Source organism: Sapajus apella, unplaced genomic scaffold, assembly GCF_009761245.1.
Source record: "Sapajus apella isolate SASKATOON/1434 unplaced genomic scaffold, GSC_monkey_1.0 scaffold22, whole genome shotgun sequence".
In the NCBI taxonomy this organism is placed as follows: Eukaryota; Metazoa; Chordata; class Mammalia; order Primates; family Cebidae; genus Sapajus; species Sapajus apella.
Genome location: NW_022436962.1, coordinates 13,243,438 through 13,266,679, shown reverse-complemented (window position 1 = coordinate 13,266,679; position 23,242 = coordinate 13,243,438). Strand labels below are relative to the sequence as shown.

General features: G+C 34.1%; 1 protein-coding gene across 6 annotated transcripts in view; it reads right to left on the bottom strand.

Annotated features, from left to right (window-relative positions):
- SYT14 (synaptotagmin 14) overlaps window positions 1-23,242 on the bottom strand; it is a 186,456-nt gene that overhangs the window by 106,693 nt on the left and 56,521 nt on the right. For all 6 annotated transcript variants that reach the window (XM_032289120.1, XM_032289126.1, XM_032289121.1 and 3 more), the window contains 2 exons: window positions 19,063-19,227; window positions 12,235-12,450 (listed from right to left, as the gene is read on the bottom strand). In XM_032289120.1, coding sequence (XP_032145011.1) covers window positions 12,235-12,450; window positions 19,063-19,227 — 381 coding nt within the window. The remainder of the gene's footprint in view (window positions 1-12,234; window positions 12,451-19,062; window positions 19,228-23,242) is intronic.

The following is a 23,242-nucleotide window of genomic DNA, read 5'->3' as shown; positions in this document are numbered from 1 at the left end:
TTTGGTGCATTAGCACTGAGGGCAGATATTGTGTATTTAAATTTTGGTCCTGCCATACACTTACTATTAACCTTAGACCTAAGTTTCTTAACCTCATTGTGTTTCAGTTTCCTCGTCTTCAAAATATGGACCCTAATAGAACTTGTCTCTTACAGTTATGAAGATTAAATGAGTTAATTTATGTAAAATGTTTACAATAGTGTTTACCATATAACCATTCATAAATTATAGCTATTGTTATTTGCAGAACTATACTGTTTATTAATGTACTAAAAATACAGATTTTTCAGACTTCCAAATATTGTAATCTATCATCTTTAAAAGGCTGATCACTATGAAATTATAAAAAATATTAGGAGTATATTCTTTGAGAAACAAGTAAATAAGTTTAAGGGTGTAAATATTTTCCTTATAAAGTGTTATGTTTTATTAAATTTATACTTAATTAAAGAAGCATTTTCAAAGTTACCAATGACCAAAATCCCATGACGTTTTTCAATTACCTACTAAAATCAAAGCACAATGACTAAAAGACTGGTTAAATGATAAAAAGCCAAAGCTTTTTTCATAACTATGTGGGATAGTAAATAACTGTCTTACTAATACTCAAAATCCATTAAGTGATCTTACTTTTGGTGGATGGCATTTCAACAACTCAGACTTAAATATAATCTGATTTTCTAGGAAAGTCTTTACCATTTTGAGTACATATCAAGCAAAATGAGAGAGGTATTTTAAGGCATCAAAACACCTCTTATATTCTCAAGGTAATTTTTGACTCACACATCAGAGATTTCAACGTAATTTATTTTCTCAAAGGTAGGAAATCTCAAAAAGAGAGCTCTACATTAAGATTGCTTAGATGAAAGAATTTTCAGAAGTGTACATTAAAATAAATAGAACCTCAATTCCATTTTACCCCAAAATAATGATATTCAGTTAATATTTACCTCTTTAAAATGGCTCCGTAATTATTTAACATGAATGATGCCGGAGAAACATATTACCATAATGAATAATTTATATACTTTTATATTTAACTCTCACAGTCTATCCCGCTTGTCCAATAAAAGTTTGCATTCAGTCAGGTCTCTTTTCTTTTTGCTTCTCAAAACTCAAACCATGATTAATATCTGCCCCAAGAGGGGACAGACAGGACATGTTCTTCTGACATTATCATCTGAACATTTCAATGTATTGTCACTATTATAACTGACTTCTACTTTTTTTGTCTCCTCTAATTCTCATTCTAGTTTGTACTACAGCAGTAACTGGAAAGAAAGGATATTTGAATGATCCCATTCCATATTAAAACTCAGTTTTAAGGCAAAAAAAATTGAAAATGCAGTAATTTTGGGAGTACTATGAACAAATTTAGAGAATACATAACTAAATAGTGCAAATGTACAGGTAAGCCTCTATCACAAACAATTAGTAGAATGGAAAACATAAAAGAGCAAACTAGGAAAACAATACAGCCAAATTAATCAGTTTCTAATGATTGTCTTCATATTAAGTGTTAAAAAACCAACAGCATGGATATATTCTTCTGTTCAAGTATTTATTTGTATCTATTAATATTTACACTCTACTTCTCAATGATGGGTTTTTTTTAACTGGGTACTAGAGTCAGAGTCACTTTTATGAAAAACTAAAGTGGGTCTGAGGAGTTAATATCATCAACAAACAAGTATGATTTCACATGGTTTCACATTCTAACTCAAGCTAGGTTTTCCCCTGCTCCCCCTTTTTTACTTCCATTTTTAGAAAGGAAATAAGTAACTTGGAACTTTCCAGTGGTAAAGAATCCTTCTACTGGTAAAAGAGGAAAACATAATATTTGAGAATAAGAGATATCTGGTGTGGGATAAACCTGAGAAAGTGCTTAGGGCAATCTAAAGGTAAAAGATGGTGATGAAAAGGTAATACAAGAGACAAAAGTAGTAAGAACTGGTAGAAAACACTGCTTACTTAACTGTTTTTCCTAAGGCTGTGGAAGCAACTGGTATGCTGCTGAAATTCAACTGCATTGATGCCATTCTGTTATGTCAGTACCATACAAAAATATCTGATTTAGAGGTAAGTGATGGCAGTGTACTTAAGCTTTCTTAATCTAGCATCTTCAGTTGATTCCAATGACATTCTTCTCTGGGAAAAGGAATGGCTACATGAGAAGAGAAAAAAGGAAGATACTTAACTCTGCCACGGTATTTGCTCCACCTGGTATTACTTTCCTGTTCTACTTCTGGGCATAGTCATTCTCTGCTAGTTACCCCTAAATCCTGAAGGTGCTAAAGTGCACAGTAGTCCATAACAAAGGGGAAAGAATAAATTTCTCTCCTTTTTGTTTACAGGATTTATTAAAACAGCTTTTTCAGGTCTTACGATGGCCCCCTTGCTCTCCACAGAACTCAGGCATGAATCAGGTAAAAGCTGTAACAGGAAAATAATCTGAGAAACAGATACCAATCTCTGTCACCACTGATCACACTGATATTAAAGGATCACAAAGGAATATTATGAACAACTCTATGCCCACAAATTTGATAAGCTAGGTGAAATAAACCAATTCCTTAAAACACACAATCTTCTAAAACACAAGAAAAACAGACAATCTGAATAGGTGTATATGTATATATATAATATTTAAAAATTAAATCAATTAATAACTTTCTAAAACAGAAATTTTGGATTCAGTGGTAAATTCTACCAAGTATTTATGGGAGAAATTATACCAATTCTGTACACTCTCTTTCAGAAGACAGAAGCACAGTGAATATTTCCTAACTCATCCTATGAGGCCAGCATCACCCTAATACCAAAGACATTACAAGAAAAGGAAACTACAGACTAGTATCTCCCATGAAGAAAGGTTCAAATATCCCAAACAAATCATTAGCAAATCAAGTCCAATAATGAATAAAAACCACAACCAAGTTTCCAGGTATGCCAGGCTGGTTCAACATTTGAAAATTAATGAATGTAATCCATCACATATGGATGAAGAAGAAAAATCATATGATATTATCAACAGATGCAGATAGCAAGCTATATTTAAAACTGCCCCATCCTGGGCAACATGGAAAAACCCCCAACTATACCAAAAAAAAAAAAAGATAGCATGGTGGTATATGCCTATAGTCCTAGTTACTCAGGAGACGGAGGTGGAAGGATCGCTTGAGCCTACGAGGTCAAGGCTGCAGTGAGTCATCACTGTGCCACGGCACTAGGCAACAGACTAAGAACCTGTCTCAACAAAGCAAAACAAAACAAAACAAAACCAAAAACTGCCTTCCCATACTCATTAGTTTTATTACTGAGCCAAGTTCACCATGTCTGGTTCCTACACCTCTCTCAAGAAACTGTTCTTGTGAGTGATCTTCTCTCAGACTCTCCTCCCTGTCCAACAGTCATGCACAGACATGACTGAATCCCAATAACAAAGAAAGTTGACGAACTTTCTAAAACACTCCTCAGCTCATCATGCTCAATGATAAAAGACTGAAACCTTATCCTCTAAGATCCAGAAAAAGCCAAACATGCCTACTTTCACCACTTCTACTCAGCATAGTACTGAAAGTCCCAGCCACAGCAATTAGGCAAGAAAATGAAACAAAAGACATCCAAAGTGAAAAGGAAAAAGTAAAATTATCTCTGCTCACAGGTTATATGATCTTCTATGTAGAAAATCCTAAAGATTCCACCATATAAAAAAACTAAACAAATTAGCTAGAACTAATAAACAAATCAGACCGGGTACAGTGGCTCACAACTGTAATCCTAGCACTTTGGGAGGCTGAGGCAGGCGGATCACTTGAGGTCAGGAATTCAAGACCAGACTGGCTAACATGGTGAAACCCTATCACTAGTAAAAATACAAAGATTAGCTGGATGGACATGGGCATGGTGGCAGGAAACTGTAATCCCAGTTATTGGGAGGCTGAGGCAGGAAAATCACTTGAACCCAGGAGGTGGAGGTTGCAGTGAGCTGAGATCACGCCACTGCACTCCAGCCTGGACAACAGAGTGAACCATCAAAAAACAAACAAACAAACCCTAATAACCTAATAAACAAATCTAGAAAAGTAGCAGAATATAAAGTCAACACTAAAAATATCAGCTACATCTCTATACATGACAATGAACAATCTGAAAAGGAAATTTCTAAGAACAATCCCATTTGCAATTACATCAAAAAGAATAAAATACTTAGGAATAAACTAAAGAGGCGAAAGACTTGTACAGTGAAAACTGTAAAACATTTCCAAAAGAAATTAAAGATATAAATGAAAAGACAGACTATGTTCATGGTTTAGAAAACTTGATATTGTTAAGATGCCAATAATACCCAAAGTGATCTCAGATTAAATGCCATCTCCACAAAATTCAATGAAGTTTCTTGCAGAAATAGAAAAACATCCTAAAATTCACATGGAATCTCAAAGAGATCCCAATTCTGAAAAAGAGAAACATAGCTGGAGGACTCAAACTTCTTGATTTCAAAATGTACTACAAAGCTATGTAATCAAAACACTGTTGTACTGGCGAAAGACAAACATATCGACCAATGGAATGAAACAGAGATTCCTGAAATAAACCCTGGCATATATGGTCAAATGATTTTTGACAGGGAGCCAAGACCATGCAATGTAGAAGAACCTTTTCAACAAATGTTCTGAGAAAATTGGATATCCAAATGTAAAAGAATGAAACTGAACCCCTGCCTAATATCATAAATAAAAATAACTCAAAATGGATCACATCATAACTATAAGACTTAAAACTACAGAACTCTTACAAAAAAACATAGGGAAAGAGCTTTGCAACATTGGATTTGGCACATTTCTTGGATATGACACCAAAGGCACAGACAACAAAAAACAGACAAGGCAGACTTCATGAAAAATAAAAATTTTGTCTATCAAAAGATATTATCAACAAAGTAAAAAATGCCACCCCAGAATGGGAAAAAAATATTTCCAAACTGTATATCTGATAAGAGATTACTATCCAGAATATATAGAGGATTCCTAAAACTCAAAACCAACCAAACAACCCGATTCCCAAATTGGCAAAGGAGTTGGACATTTCTCCAAAAAAGATACACAAACAACCAATAAACACATGAAAAGATGTTCAGTATCATTACTAATTAAGGAGATGCAAAAACTACGGTAAGATATACCTATTAGAATGGCTACTATTTTGAAAAAACAGACAATAATAAGTGTTGGTTAGGAGGTTAAGAAATTGGAACCTTTCTATGCTACTGGAGGAAATGTAAAAGAGTATAGACACTGTGGAAAACAGTATGGCCATTCCTCAAAAAATGAAAAATAGAATTACTGTATATCTACCAATTTCATTTCTGGGTCCATTCTCAAAAGACCTGAAAGAAGAGTTTCAAAAAGGTATTTGTAAACCCATGTGCATAGCAGCATTATTCACAACAGCTAAAACAGAAGCAATACAAGTGTCCACCAGTGGATGAATGGTTAAGCAAAATATGGCACATGCACAAAACAGAATATTATTCATCTTTAAAACGGGTGAATATTCTGATACATGCTGTAACATGGATGAAACTGAGGACATTATGCTAATTGAAATAAGTTGGTCACAAAAAGACAAATAGGGTATGATTCCATTTATATGAGGTACTTAGAGTAGTTAAAATCACAGAGACAAAACGTAGCATGGTAGCTGTCAGGGTTGGGGGAAGGGGGAATGGAAAGTTGCTTAAATGGGTATGGAGTTCAGCTCTGCAAGAGAAAAAGAGTTCTAGAGATGGATAGTGGTGATGGTGCACAACAACAGCACTGCAAACTATTGAGTGGTACACTTAAAAATGGTTAAGATGATACATTTTATGTTATGTGTATTTTACCACAATTTTAAAATTGAAGGGAAAAAAGTAAAAAATTCTGATACATGCTACAACATGGATAAATCTAGATGACATCATGCTGACTGAAATAAATAAGACAAAAAAGAACAAATACTATGATTCCACTTATATGAGCTACCTAGAGTAGTTAAATCCATAGAGACAGAATGTAGAATATTGGTTATCAGAGGCTGGGATGAGAAAATGAAGTGTTATTTTTTAATGGGAATAGAGTTTCTGTTTAGGATGATGAAAAAATCCTAGAGATGAAATAGTGGTTGCGGTTGTAAACAATGTGAATATACTTAATGACACTGAACTGTGCATTTAAGGATTGTAAAAATGGTAAGTTTTGTGCTGTATATATTCTATCACAATAAGGAAGAAAATGAGAAAACTAAATACTGTGGATGTGAAAAATAAAATTCTACACTATCAGGAGGAATTAATCCCATCATATAAAAAGATCTCCAAAACACCAAAGATGCAGTAAAAAGAGTCAAGATTATTTCCCCTTCAAATTGGCCATATTTAAAAATATACACACAATAAAGAATTCCTTAGAGGAGAGATGTTCATAAATAAAAATCTGAAATTAAGAAAAAAGTTTACCAAAAATCTATATAAACCATGTATGGCTGACGTTTGAACTGTGAGAGTCTAGTTATAAACAGATTTTCATCTCTCTCTGGCACCTGAGACTGCAAGATTAACCCCTCTTCTTCCTCCTCAGCCTACTCAACATGAAGTCAAGAATGAAGACCTTTTTGATAATCCATGTCCACTTAATGAACAATAAATATATTTTCTTTTCCTTAGAGTTTTTTTTTTTTTTTTTGGAGCAGGGTCTCACTCTGTTGCCTAGGCTGGAGTGTAGTGACATAGTTCACTGTAACCTCCAACTGCTGGGCTTAAGTGGCTTCCTGACTGGCCTCCCGAGTAATTAAGATTACAGGCATGGGCCACCATGCTCGGCTAGTTTTTAAAAATTTTCTATAGAGACATTACAGGCACGAGCCACTGCAAGCAGTCCCCTTATAATTTTCTTAATAACATTTTGTTTTTTCTAGCTTACTTTAGTGTAATAATACAGCATATAACACAACATTAAAAATATGCATTAATTAACTATATTATCAGTAAGGCTTCCAGTCAACAGCTGGCTATCAGTAGTTTTTTTTTAAAACTAAAGTTTTTTTAGTTAAAATGGACTTAAATATAAACAAATAATCTATTACTCTTAAATATTAAATGATTATACAAGTAAAATATGAATAAAAGGAATAAATAAATAAATTTTGGTAGTCCTAATTTTAAGATAACATCTAAGTTAATATGGTATAGCTATAACAGGAAGAAAATGACAGGTGTGTGTGTGTGTGTGTGTGTGTGTGTGTGTGTGTGTCCAACTATATACCCTAAGACATAAGTGATACTGAAAATTATTTTTCAATGGTGTTTTACATTAACTTGCCCCCAAAATAAATAATGTAAATTTAATAACACAGCTTTCCATAATATAGAAATACAGCTATGTAAACTCTATGGTAAACTAATAATAAAAAGCTAATAAACAACAAAAGATATTCTAGTAATTTTATACTGAGCTTGATCTTCATGTAGAATCATCTTTAATAAGCTTCTCTTATCTAATATAAAAATAGAAAGTACTAATTAGTGTGAATGAAATTTCAGAGGTTTATCTAGCTCATCAATTAAATGAGATATCCACGAACCATATTTGATACTGACCTTTTTAAAATAAAAGAGGTTTATCAGAAGATGGCCTTAAGTTTAAGCACAACACAGTAAAAATAAATTAAAATTGTGAAAAAAGGATTTGATAAGCTGTTTCTTTTTCTACAAAAATTTCTTACAGATATTATCCCTTTTGTAGTTCCAAAAAAAAAAATAGATTAATATGGCCACCTAGAGGAGAAAACATGATCAACAAATATGCCATCACATTTTCTTACTTTTTCTAGAATATGTGTATATCAAATTTATAACATATAGCCTGCTCTAAAGGACCCACTGAAGGGGTTCATCTTGTATGAAAGAGACTTAGGGAGAATACTGAAGTAGCAGTGATGACCTAATGCAAGCCAAAAAACATTAACTTTGCTGTCAACCTGACAAGCATAGTTTGTGTCTTGTGGTGTGATTTTGGGTTAAAAAAATCAACTTAAAGTCACTTCAATTCTGTAGAATCTTACCTACCACAATACACAGCAATGAAGATTAAACATGACAGCATAACAGCAACAGAGTGAGGCACACAGCATAAACTCAATAAATGGCAGTCCGCACTACCTAGTAAAAGCTCTCTGGCACTGGTCTCTCCTAATCCCTCTTCAGGTCCTCTCTTAACTTCTCTACTCCTGCAGATTTGTTTTCAAAATTGGCTGTTCCAAAGCTTTTCGACTAGAATGACTTAGGGTGTTGAGAAATGGACTAAAGTTTCTTTATTAGTATTAATGAGATAAATACTATGCCATGTAAAAAATGTGTTTTTTTTTTTTCCATCTTGTGATTCCCTTTAGTTAACTCATATTAGTCAAGTCTAACCTTTATAAACTTGTGTGATGGTCAAATGTGGGCTGAAGGGTCAGAGCAGTAAGAAGTGTAACTTATTCTATTCATCTCTTTGCTTGTGTGTCATTTATTTTCTACTCACACAGGAAAATGAATGAAGTCTTACCAAGAGAACTGTACCCAATAGTTGTCTTATGTGGGTGATCAGTCACCAGGTAGCAGTTTCTACAGAGGCAGCTACGCCAAGGGGCAACCACCAGGTGGAGACGCAAATCCTCGTCCTTCCCAAATATATACCACAGGAGAGTATCAGTGGGCGGGAGGGAGAAGGTGAACAGCTGGGTTACAAACAAAACCCCTCAACTACCTCTCTGACTCTCAAAGTTGATAAGGACAGAGTAAGCGGTAAGAAAGTGTAGGCAGCAAATGTACACTTCCTTACCACTTATCCTCTCCTTAACAACATTCAATCTGACTTCCTTATTACTCCCCTAAAGCTTCAATTGAAAATGAGTGATCAACTTCTACTGGACAAAGGGGTTTAATCTGAATTATCACCCTCCCCAACCACTCTACCTTCCTTCGCCTTCTAAAACTTTTCTTCCATGGCTGATAAAATATAACATTCTCCTAATTCTCCTCTTTATCTCTTTTACTGTTTCTTCGATGCTTTACATGACACCCTTAATTCTCCTGTCAAAGGAAATTATTTTCTGACGTTTTCTCTCGACACCTTCTCCTGCATCAATTTAATTCATGTTCGTAGTTTCTATTCTCTAAGCATATATGATCTGAAAACTTCTGCCTTAAATGCATTCAGGATTACAAGCTTGATAGCTATTTCCAACTGCTTAAATATTCTGCCTCATCATATACGTAAAATCACTTACCATATCTCTTACCCAGTGCTCACTTCCAACTAAACACACGTCCCTCTCTGGATTTCATATTAATGACTTCACCATTCTCCTCATCACACCTGATGGAAATCAGTCATCTCTGATGCCTCCTTTCTTTTTTCCAAATATTCTAAACACATTCAGTTTCTAAATCCAGTAAATTCTGCCTCAATAATCTCTCCTATCCTCCCATATTTCTATAGCTACTACTGTAATTCAGACTTCTATCATTTTCCACATATACTACTCCAAAGATCTCCTTAACTAGTATCTTTTCTGATAATCTGCTTGCTGCTAAATTAATCTTTCTAAAGCACAACTCTGATTACGGTTCCTTAGTAAAAAAACTCTTCAGCAAATTCTCACTGGCAAACAAATAAAACCCTACATTTCTAGTCAGAAGGCACTTCAGGCCTTAGACCTCATCTCTCTTTTCAATTTTATCTCCTATTCCCTCAGATGTATGTGTACAGATGCACCGGTGTTGGAGTCAAGTGGATTTCTCTCCATCCTTGAAATATTCTCTAAATTTTTCACACTCTCCTGCTTAAAAACCTTCAAAAGGGCTCTACATTTCCTATAAGACAATATTCAAACTCCTGAGCAAGGCATTCAGTCCTATTACTTGCCCTGTTTTCAAACAAAGTTCGAAAGTTAGAGGCACTGAAATACATTTTCTTTTGGATACATGATTGCATGAAAGTCCTATTCCGTGCTTGTTGAAATAATTCTCGCTCACATCCAGTTCACCTAGATCCCATTAGACTTCTTCAGATTCCTACCTCCCCAAATCAAAATCACCTCCTACTCTGTATTTCTTTTTTCATTTTCTTTTTTTTAAAAAAAAGTTTTGTCTTTTTTCCTTCCCGATATTTCTACTGCACTTTGCTCATGTGACTAACAGACCTCTCACCATATTATATTACAAACATACTCACTGATTTTCCTCCTCCAGTTTACAGGCTTTTTGAGAGAAACAAGTTTATGATCTTCATATCCACAGTATCTAGCAGTGTGTGACACATAAAAAGTGTTCATGAAAGCTTTTCATGTTTACGAAATAAATAAATCTCAGAATGCCTAAAATTAGTCTACTCTGAGTGTTTCATCAAATAATTTAGGGCGGAAATGTGTAAAAAAGTACAGGATGGGTCCTAAATATAAGAGTAAAATACAATGAGAAGGTGATTCTGGGACACTGGACCACTTGCAGAGGTTAGGGTAAGAATAGTATAAGCACCTAGGCTATATCTCTCTCCTCACTGCTCTCTCCATAGGCTAAAAAGTCATGCTAGACTAACAGAACTACAGAGAAGTAATCAAGACAGCAGAGGGGTGTTGGGTGAGAGGAAGGAGGAATGATGTACCTGCAAAAAGGAAACGCACACTCAGGGCTTACTTATGACCATCACTGTTTTCACTACCATTATAATCAACTACATTTACTGATCACTTACCTATTAGCTATCAGACACTTTGCTAAAAACTGTACCACATTTATCATTTAATTTTCATGGCAACCCTACCAGTTCAGTATTATTCATCTTTTACAGAAAATGAAAGAAATCTAAAAACAATGAACTATATTGCCAAAGGTTTCACGGCTAATACATTAAGAGATATGGCCAGAATGTTACCAAGGACCAGATCTCAAAACCCATTCTCTTCCTGCTCTACTATTCATGTACCAAAGGTGTACATAACTTGGGGAATGGTTTTACTGCTTTGCATTATTTAATTAACTTAGTAAGCACATGTCTTGTTTTCCTTAGTACTAAAATGTATTTTTGAGGGTAAAAGACATGTTGACTATTTATTTATTCCCTTGCATCTCATAATCACCATATAGTAGTCACTCAGTATTTGACTAATTTGTTATTATATCTGTGTACCAGCAGACATGAGGTGCATTAATCTTTAGTTGGCATGAAGCCAAATACAGTAATAGACGATTTAGCCCCTTTGACAACTGTACATGCTGGCATAAGGCTTTAAGTCATCAACAGTAATAGGCCCTAAAAAATTAGTCAGAGCTACAAAATCAAGGATAGCTTTTGTTTCTGTATAATGATAAAAATGATATATAGGATATATTATTCTTTCCCTCATATCTGGGTATAAACTTAATCATGATGAGTAGCCATACATTCTGTTAAGCAAGTGAATAATTTATTTAAATGTAGAAATAAATATGCTTTAATTAATGGCAAAAACATGCCTCATGTCACAGAAAGATACAAAAACATGTGTAAGTAGACTGACATCTTCTACACAGGTTGAATTCAAAGGTCAATTTCAGCACATACAACAAAATCAATTAAAGACAAATAATCCTTGAAATTACTAAAATCCCTGAAAATCCCTTAAATTGCCTTTAAAGCATAATATAATATAGTACCAGCTCTCAATAAATTCATCTGACAGTTTTCCCTTCTGCACAAAACAGATTACCATTTCTTCCACTGTGTGCCATGTGCAACATTTGGCTGGTGTTTAGGGGCCATATTGAATGAAACAGCATACATTTACACACTGGAATCATATTCAACACCGTGGGAGACTTAAACTCTATCAGTTCCTATAACAGGTATAGAGAAACTGATTCCATCTGAGAGAACAGCAGATTCACATCTTCCATATCATGCTTGTTAAGCATATGTTCACTGTGAAATGAGAGCTCCAACTATCACATTACGTAAATTATTTGGTGTTTTGCTTTGGGGTGTTTTGGTATTGGTTTGATTTTTGGCCTGAGCCCAAAGATATGAATTTGAATAAATCATATTCCCAGAAATATGACTTTACTGTGTGTGCTCTCTTGTTTATGCTGCAGCCACAGATTCTTAGAATTTCAGGCACAAGTAATCAAATACTATAGTGTGTCATGTAAAAAAATAAAATAACCCATCTTACCTTCATCTATTGATGCTTCACTACTGTATCCATCATACTCTGCAGATAGAGGACTGTATTTCTGCCTTGTTTCCCAAGCATAGTTCTTTTGTCTAGAATTTGCCATTGGTAGTCTGGAATTGTGTGTTCTGGATAAGGCCTCATGATATTTACCAAGTGCTTCATCTTCACTTTCAGAGGACGAACCATGCTCATCTTTGTCTATGTAGGAATTATCTATTTGGGATGACATGAAGAAGAAACAGTAATTTTAAAAAATTTCACTCCCATCACCTGGCCCTGCTGGGCCCATCAAATGATAATGCTAACACAATAAAGTATGGAAAATTTGCTGAAGTTATATATATAAACACACACACACATGTGTGTGTATATATATATATATATATACACACACACACGTGCGCGCACACACACACACACACAAATACACACACACACACATATGTACAACCTGAATTTTCAGATTTAGAAAAATAAAATTTTTTCACATAAGCAGCTCAAGCTTTAGATTTTTATGTTTTAACAGAAAAAGATCAGTTTGTACATTCTATTATATAAATAATGTTTGTTAGTCAAAGGGATTTTTCAACCATGTTACATATAAAGGAAATTATAATATTTGCCATTTTACATTTTTTTAAGGATAAGTAACACACAAATGAAGTTCTAAGTATTGCCAGTACATACGGATCTGGTTCAAATAATTCATGTTAAAAGACACATTTCTGGTTCTCATTTTGGCCAAAATTATCAAAACTGACAATGCTCAGTGCTAGCAGTAAAAGACAGCAATGGACAGATATATACTATTGGTGAAATTATAACTGATATTACTTTCCTAGAGAGCAATCTGGCAAAACATATTAAACTTTTAAATCTGCATAATCTGATCCTTTTCCAGGAATTTACCAATTCTATTTCTAAAAATTCAGCCTAATAAATTAACAGATAAATAAAGATATATTTTTGAGACAATTCACTGTACTGTATTTAACGGCAAAAGAGATAATTTAAATGTCCATCAGTGGGCCTTGTTTAAATAAACTATGATATATCTATTCAATGATATACTATGCAGTCATTTAAATTGAGGATGCGAATGTAAAAGAACTCTCAGGGAAAGAATAACTACTATATCATGTTATGAGAAAAAAAGGAGGTTAAAAAGTAGAAGTTATAATTATATTCCCATTTGAAAAATATACATACACACACATGTGGCATGTACACACACACAGTGCAGTGTAGGTATGCACAGACAAAAATATCTAGAAGGATATACACCAAACTGTTAACACTTACTGTTTGTGAAAGGTAGAATTCTAGGAAAACTTTACTTAAATATATTTAACTTTCAAACAAAACTTTCAGGGAGTATAAATTTTATATTGTTCTAAAAAGCACTAGTTATTACCAGTTTTTAAAAAAAGTAAACATTTTGAAACTGCACAATGGTATAATTTCCTTAGAATTATTAAACAATTCTAGAAAGGGGAAGAGACTACAGTCGTTAAAATTCATTACTTCAATCTGGTTATTTTTCTTTTTATAGTCAGGTAAGATCATCTGTAGCAAAAAATCAAGGTCAAAATTTGAATGGGAGTTACAGAACAAGTAATTTTACAAACACAGGACAGAAACTAATTGTTTAGAGTTAGAAGGAGCTTAGATGTCATCTAGTCTAGTCCCAGTTTTTAAATTAGTAAAATAAATCCACAAACTGGTAACACTATCACCAAATGTCACATATTATGACAGTGTTTGCCCAGTATGTAGCCAATAGTCACATGTGGCTATTTAAACTAATTAAAATTAAACAGAAATTAAAGTCCAGTTCCCCATGCTATTAGCCACATTTGAAGTGCTCAACACCCATATATGTCTAGTGGTTACTGTATGGAACAATGCAGGTACATAAAACTTTTCTGTTGTTGCAGAAAATACTATTAGAAAGCACTGAGATGACAGAGCTATAAGGCCCCAGACTCCCAGTGCAGAGCTGTTAACCACTTTGTGGGATACCATGGTGGGGATCTTAAAGAAAGAGAGGGTTCTGAGTCTCTTGAGGAGGGTAACTAGTCTGCGGCCAAACTTCGCCTATTGAAAAACATTACCTAAAGTAACCTGCAATTAGAAATAGAGAAGAAAACCCTTCCTCCTTTTTCTATAACTTATAAAGCCCATGTCAGAAGCTAGAACACCAGGTACCAGTAATATTACAGTTCAGCTAAATGAAGGGTTAATCTATGGGTCAAACAACTTTTGAAAAAATTTTGGGAACATTGCATATGTAAGTCTAGTACTGACTGTGTTGTGGAATATGTGAGAAATATTTGGTTTCTTTAGGTATTAGCATGTTTCTTAATGAAAACAAATTTAAAAAATTAAAAACCCTACATGCTACTTGTAATGTATTAATTACTAGTGTCTATTCTACCATTATATTCTGATAAAATAATATGTAAACCATTTTACATTATTTTCAAATTTTTGCTACTTTAAGCAGCAAGGCTACCAGAACTAAACCAGGCCTACCAAAGATCACTAAATCTGACAATAAAAAAACTGCTAGAAAAACAGATTCCAAAATGGATACATTTTCAAAAACTGACATTTAAAGTTAGTGCATCTATCCTGGATTAGCCTCTCCTACATCATTGTAAAGCCATGCACATAATTAATAAATAGCATATCCCTATTATGTATGTAGTCATAGCAGAACTGAAAAATCTTCCTTGTTACTGCTACTTGGCTTTTTGTTATTTTATGAGAGTATGGCTTTATAGAAAAATTCCAGATGTGTATTTTATAAACAAAAGCCAGTGTACTTTTGGCCTCGTGATCAAATCAGCAATAAATGGATGTGACTAAGAGATTACCAGAAGTAATTATTAGCAGCATGAGCGGCTAGTAATGTTTTGAAAATTATCACAAGTACTGTGATTGAAAACTACAAATGCTTAATTAGAATCCTAATTCTATAAAGAGAACTCACGAATAATAACAAATTATTCATGTATACTTATTGTAAATAGGGCAGTAATATAAAAATTTTAATGTATGGGCAAAATGAATAAAAATGTATCCTGAACCATGTTATTGAATAAAATAACATCTATTGCTCTCCAGGAAAAAATTAAACATTTGATATAAATTCTTATTAGGATAGATGCAAAGAGCAATATTGTATAAGGGGCTTCGGAGTTAGTTACATAAAAATTTCAAAGCAACTACAGCACATCAAATAAACTCCAAATAAAGCATGTAAGAAAACCATGAAGTTTCCAGTTGTAAACTAAATGGACATTAAGAAAAACTAGGGCTGCTGAAAAATTGGCCAAATAATGCAGGGACCAGAGCAATACTTAGTGGTACAAACAACATGAATGCTCTTGAAATGATTTTAGAAAAAATACTGAATGACTTTAAAAATGTCTCCCAGTAAAAGGATTCAAGAACATCTTAAATTTAGACACAGGAATAGGAAAGCTGAGAAATTCGGATGATGTTTTAATAATTTTAAAAATCAAGAGAAAATTTAACCACTCACACCAACGTTAAGAGACCTCACCTTTTTCTGGCATTATATTAGAATATTTTTCATTTTTAGTCTTTGCTGTTCCTTTCTTGGCAGAAATGGCCCCAGTTTTCTTTGGGTTTATGTCTTCTTTCGCTTTGCAGTATTTCTTTGAATTTATTTGTTCTTCAATTTTCCCAGATAACTTATCTTTAGAATAAGTTGATGGTGCTAGACGTATGTCTTCTTTTATAATGGATTTCTGTGTCATATGCCTATTGCTTGTCAAAATACCTTTTAAAGAACATTCATTTCCTGAACACTCATTCCCTTTGGATGCTTTACTTTTAATACATTTTTTAGCTTTCTTTAAATGCTCTGAATGCCCTAAATCAGGAAGATGCTTGTATTTATTGAAATGCCCCATATTCTCTTGATCTCTTCCCAAAAATACATGTCGAGATTTAGTATATTCTTCCTTTTTACGATTATCTGTACTAACGTATTTCTTTTGCTCATACAATTTGTTTACTCCATTGGCATTCTTCTGATTTCCTTTCATTTCTTGGTATCCTACCTCTTTTAAATCATTCTTACCATTATTGGAAATTCCTAGTCCAATTGTTTTACATCTGTCAGTACTTTCAAGTTCTTGACAAGGAGATCCAGCCCTTGTATTCTGTTTGATAACTGATATCCCACCATTATTCATGCAGCCTTTCAAAGAAGAATCACCAGGATTACCAACGTCTTGATACTCTGATAGAGTCTGCTGCCTATCACTAACATGTTTAAATACTCTTTCTTCATGTATTCCTTGATCTTGCTTTTGTGAAACTGAAGTATTACAAGTATTTATTTGGTTTGCTCTGTGCTCTAAACTGGATTGCGTTTTCTGACAATTAGTGTTTTGGGAGACTTCTGTTAACCCAGCATTTTTTTGTTTAGAAGTGTGTACAGTTTCTTCTGCTGCAGAGCTTTCCTCTTCTGCGCGAAAGCCACTTATCATGCTTGTTACCTGCTCAGCAACTGAGTCAGTTAAAGCATAGCTGACCTCCCCAACAGCAGTGGTCAAATCATCTACAGCACTACTGATTGTGTCTACCAGAGAGGACACTGAAGGCAGATTCTGTTGGAAATTTCTGAAAAATGCCATTTTCTAATTCCTTGTTCCTAAAAGGTGCAATAATGGAATTTTCTCTTCTCAAAATATCAACCACTTTGGAACTTGAATTTAACATTTACTTAAATGTTGCTATTCATCAGCTCAATATTAGCAATTCACATTATAGCTTTTAATCTTTCTGTAAATACATTATGCATTGAAACAAATATGTTGAAGACTCTTCCGAAACAAGAAAAAAATCAAACCATTTGGTTTAAACGTAATGACGTTTTTCCCACTCCACAGCTATTGTAACAGCAGCAAGACAGTATTTTTCCCTCAAACACTATTGAGTTTTTATTCTATACCTGAAAGAAGAAGCGTAAGAAGGATTTTTATTATGTACTTTTAGTTGCTTATTAATAATCTATGTAAGGGAACTACCCTATCTTATTAATAAACTACCAGTATCATTTCAAATTAAGAAAAATATTAAAGAAAAATATCTAAACAATTTTGTATAATGGTAAGAATAGAGGAGAAGAGGTGTGGACATCTGCTGAGTGGCTACTATATGTAAGGCACTGTAATTGACACATTTTATCCTACTTGATCTTATAGTGATTCTAGGAGATAAATATTATTGTTCCTATTTAATAAGTGACAGAAAAACAAGATTCAGTATAATAAAGGTCCCTGAGACATTTTCAAGGGATCTTCAAGGTCAAGACTAGTTTTACAGTAACAGCAAGGGGGTATTTAACTTTTTTATTCTCATTGGCTCACAAGTGAATACGGTAGTTATCCAGAGGCTACATGACAGATTGAATGCAGAAGCAGAAATGAGAATCCAGCTGTCTTCCATTATGCCAGTCATTAAAAAGATTTGCAAAAAGTGTAAAACAAAATCACTCTTCTCACCATTTTTTCCCTATTTTCTTTTTGCTTTGAAAAATAGTTTTTTAAAAATTTAAACGTTTATATTAACATATAATAGTCTTACTGTTGATTTTAAAAAAATAAATTGATAAATAACATTTTTTAATTTTCACAGTTTTGACTTTAATATGGTACATATCAATAGATATAATCCACATAAACAAAAAGCTCTTTGGGAGTACTCAGTAAAATTTAAAAACATAAAGGTATCATTAAACAAAAGAAAAACCAGAAATGCTGAACTAGAGAATTACCAATGGCTGCTAAAAAGATACTTTTAGCCAGTTCTTTAAATGATCAAAAAGTAGGACTGGAATGGATTATGAGAAACATTAAACTTGACCAAATTAAAACTGTATAAAATACTATTTAGTTTCTTAATGCAAAAGTCACAGAATATAACTGAATAACTAACAGATTCTTATAAGTAATGGGGCTATTGCTTTTTAAGTTATCAGATATAAGAGAAAAGCATATCTCCAACACAGGTACACAGGTAAGAAAAGCAACATTCCGCAGCTATTGTTCGTCACATTCTTCTAAATTAACACTTTGCTTTTATAATTTCCAATTTGTTCCTACTATCATTTTTATAAGCCAGTTTTTGGAAACAGAAAATTGTAAAAATTCTTGTAGTAATTTAAAAAAAAAAAAAAAAAGAGAGAAAGAAACTCCAAGGAAAACATTTCCATAAGAGAACGATATTCACCTTTCCTAGTATCTAGTAACACTATAAAATATGGTGCTAAGGGAGGGAGTGGAACGTTATTTTTTATAATCAGAACTGATATATAAATTAAGTTACTAAGTAAAACCACCTCCTCCAAACAATAAAATTACCCGTTAGCTGAAAATTAAACAGCAGGTAAAGAAAAAAGGTGAATACTTTCAAAAGTGTTCTACGGATGTGTGGGGAAAAAGCTCCCTAAAGAGCCACTTGGTCAATGGAAGCATGCTACGTGAAGTAACAAGATACTTCCTTCTTCCTCAAGCATATCTGCTCATATTATAGGCCCAAAAGCATATTTTAAAAATAAAAAATTAAAATGTCATTTTGTGGTAGCAGACAATTCACCTGTACCTAATAGCAATTCATGAACAACAGAAGGATATGGGAACATAATTTAATTAGCAGTAGATCTTTTACAGAATAATAGCTCAAATATTAGTTAATTATGTCACAACCAACTTTTTTATTGTATATATTAAAATAAGTAAAATAAACAGATTAAAAAAACAACAGAAGCAGAAATATGATACTTACAAATTTTATCTCGTGAATTCTTCCTTGTACTGTATTCTGAACCAAGATCTGGAAACCCGCCAACATTTTCAAAACAGAACTTCTTATTAATATAGAGAAAAAGGAGCAGCATCAAGATAATAAACACCCCAACAGCTGACAAAAATCCAACTGCCTCTGGAGATACTAGAGAAAAAAAAGTCACAGCTGTAAGCATTTATTTCTCTTTAAGCTACAAATAAGAAGGAAACCCCCAAACATGTTAGCTTACTACCTTATTTGAATTTTCTTTGTCATAGTTTAAAAATAGTTTCGTTTATAAGAAAAACAAACTGCAAAGTTTCATGACAGTTGTTCAATTCATTAAGCAGCATTTATTCAAATTTTCTAAGTTTCCTTATAAATCTGTAGAAAGAATCTTGAAAGAAAGGCAAGAGTCAGCCGGGCTCAGTGGCTCATATTTGTAATCCCAGCACTGTGGGAGGCCAAAAGAGAAGGATCTCTTAAAGCCAGGAGTTCGAGACCAGCCTGGCCAACAGAGTGAAACCCCATCTCTACTAAAAATACAAAAATTAGCCTGGCATGGTGACACATGCCTGTAATTCCAGCTACTCAGGTGGCTAAGGCATGAGAATCGCTTGAACCTGGGAGACAGAGGCTGCAGTGAGCCAAGATTGTATCGCTACATTCCAGCGTGGGCACCAGAATAAAACTCTGTCTTAAAAAAAAAAAAAAAGACAGGAGTCATCATATGTTTAATCCATTGAAGAGTACTGCAAAATTTTGAAAATAATTAAAGGCTGGGCGCAGTAGCTCATGCCTGTAATCCCAGCACTTTGGTTGGACGAGGTGAGTGGATCACTTGAGATCAAGAGCTCAAGACCAGCCTGGCCAACATGGAGAAACCCTGTCTCTACTGAAAATACAAAAATTAGCCAGGCGTGGTGGTGAGCACCTGTAATCCCTTCTACTGGGGAGGCTGAGGCAGGAGAATCGCTTAAACCCAAGAGGCAGAGGTTGTAGTGAGTCAAGATCACACCACTGCACTCCAGCCTGGGTGACAGAGTGAGACTCTGTCTCAACAACAACAGCAACAAAAAGGGCGAGGTATGGTGGCTGACACCTGTAATCCCAGCACTCTGGGAGACACAGTGGGTAGATCACCTGAGGTCAGGAGATGGAGACCAGCCTGACCAACAAGGTGTAACCCCGTCTCTACTAAAAATAAAAAAATTAGCCAGGTGTGGTGGTGGCACCTGTAATCCCAGCTACTTGGGAGGCTGAGGCAGGAGAATCACTTGAACCTGGGAGAGGGAGGTTGCAGTGAGCTGAGATCGAACCATTGTACTCCAGCCTTGGCAACAAGAGCAAAACTCCATGCAGAATTAGAAAAAAGTTATATCCCATGCACAGATACATTACTTAACAAAATTTATGAGAATATATATCATTACTTTTATCTCTAAAAGCTTCAATGGCTCTTTCTTAGTAAATAAATTTTGTACTCCCTGATGTGGCAGTTAAAGCTCCGGCCTGTCTTTTCAGTATTATACTTCAGTCCAATGCTGTACCCACTCTCAGAATCCACAATATTCAATACCACACTTCTTCCCCTTGCCTGGAATGACCAACTCCTCTCTGCTCTATCCTACTCATTCACTCAACCAACTTACATATTTGCAGCACCAATACGCACCAGGCATTGTTAAACAAACAGTTTCTGTGTTACTTGAACAATCTGGTGAAGACAGTTACAACAGAGTGTAGTAAAGGCAATATAGTGTAATAAAGGCTATAACCGAGAAAGAACAGGGACTATGAGAACCATAGAAATACTTATTCCAGTGTTGAAAGATCAAGAAAGCTTTTCTGGAAGTTATAGACTCTATGGTTATATTTCAAGAATTAGTAAGAAATAACATCTGCAAAGGCCCAGAGACAGAAGATCAAGCTATATTCCAGAAACTGAATGCAATCCTGTTATGATAAGCTACCAGATTTTCAAGAGAATTTGGTCTCAAGAGAAGATAGGAAATCACCTACAGAGGTTTCATACAGCGGGAAAAGACAAAAGACAGCTTCTCCAGCCCTTGGCAATCTTTCTTGCCTTTCAACTTTTTTATTACTTGTCACTCTATCGGTCATTTGGAGTTAAACAGAAACTAAGTTTTTGTATCCTCAATGCCAATATTCAAGTATTAGCTGAGAATAAATTCTAAGCTTCAAATACCCCTATAAAGATCCCTGTATAATCTACTCTTCTTCCTCCATCACTCAAACAGCAATTCAAATATTATTTTCTCCAAGATTCTTCCTTTAATCAGAGAGAAATTGCAATTATTATCCTAACTCATTTATTAAAAATTAAGTCACCAACTGGTCAATGATAAGTGCTTTGATTTCCTTTTCCATTATTTATAAAAGCAAGGCATACCAGGTACAGAACTGAATAAGACATATGTCTTTTCAAAGCTGGGTCAATGATATTGCAGAAGAAGATGAAGCAGAGAGTAATATTGTAAGGCAGGGGCAATGGGAGTGAGAGGATGAGGCAGCAGGAATGGTAGGAATGCTAGCTGGATATCAGGCTTGTGCTGAGGAACAGACATTGTTACTAGAATCAAGAAATTATAGCCAGATATGTTAGCCTTGCCCGTCTTGTCCTCAGACTGAAGCACAGCCAGGGAAGAAAACTATTTTAATAAAAGCTAAGGTATATGACATAAAAAGTGTTATGCATCAAGCCTGAGAAATAGAGTAAAAATGAAAACAATAATTATCATCAGCATTTCAGATGGCCAGGAAAATCAGAAGCAGGACAGAATCTGGTGTGAAGAGGCAAAAAAGAGGAGTACTTCAATATTACACTGTAATAATAAATATATATAAAAGTTTCCCTTTTAGTCCAGGCTCAAAACACTCAGACATTTAATGCCTTAAGTGGCTACATAGGATTAGGACATCATGCAGACTGATTTTCCATTTGTTGGAAAACTAAATAACAAGAGAAAATGTAGCTCATGTCACTTAGGAATGCTAGTTACTGCTAACAAAAATAGCAACAAAACCATATAGCACATACTATATACCAACCACTGTTTTAAGTACTTTACATATATTAACTCATTTAATCTTCACAATGATCCTATTATCATCCCCATTGTAAACTGAGACAAAGAAATATTAAATTTTGTGTCCACATAGTGGAAGAATCAGGATTAAAACCCTGTCTGGATGCATGGATGAATGAATGAATGAATACATGTGAGCTCAGGAAAGATCAAGAATATACCAGAGGAGCTGTGACTGGAGATGAAAGCAAGGTCCAAATTGTCAAAGAACCTTGAATATCATCCTCAAAATTTTCTATTTGGGGAGTAACATGATTACAAGTTTGCCTGGTAGAACTATATTGGTTAAAACAGCTAGAAAGCTGAAATATGGTAACAGATTAATAGCGGTAAAGTATCTTCAGTTCTTAAACTAAGTAGTAGCAGTAGTAACAGACAAGGGTGAAATCTAGTCTTTGTTCAAAGAAAACTGATAATGATCCAGTTATGTAAATGTAGAGGATAAGAAAGAAGAAGAGTTGAGGTTAATTCTAAAGTTTCTAGTTTGAGTGGCTGGGTAAATGGTAATGCACTAACCAAAATGAAAAATACGAGAAGAAAGGCATTTGGATTAGAGCATGAGAGGAAAGAGGGAAACAGAAGTATGACAGGTAATTTAAAAATTTAATGGTCAAGACAATTTTATGATAAGTACTATAATATTAACTTGGCCTTTAGATTAGTAAACTGAAGCCCAGAGAATAATTTAGTTGTCCAAGATCACAAATCTGTGAAGTGGTAGAACCTGGACTTGAATCCAGATACTTTGACTCCAGAATCCATGATCTTAAACACCAAGGAATACTGCTCCTTGTATGCCAACCTGCATATAAAAGATAAGAAAAAGCTATGTGACCAAAGTAACATGGTTTACTATATATATTATGAGAAAATATTTTATTTATAGCTCTCATATATGTTAAAAAATAGCAAGTGATTTCAACTTCCTCAAAATAAATACACAAATTTTCAAACTGGAATCTAATTTTTTCTGTTCAAGATACTATTCAAAATATTTAAAAATTAATTTTAAAATCAAGTTTAAAAACCAAAATACATCCTTATATGCCACATTTGAAAAGCTAATAAAA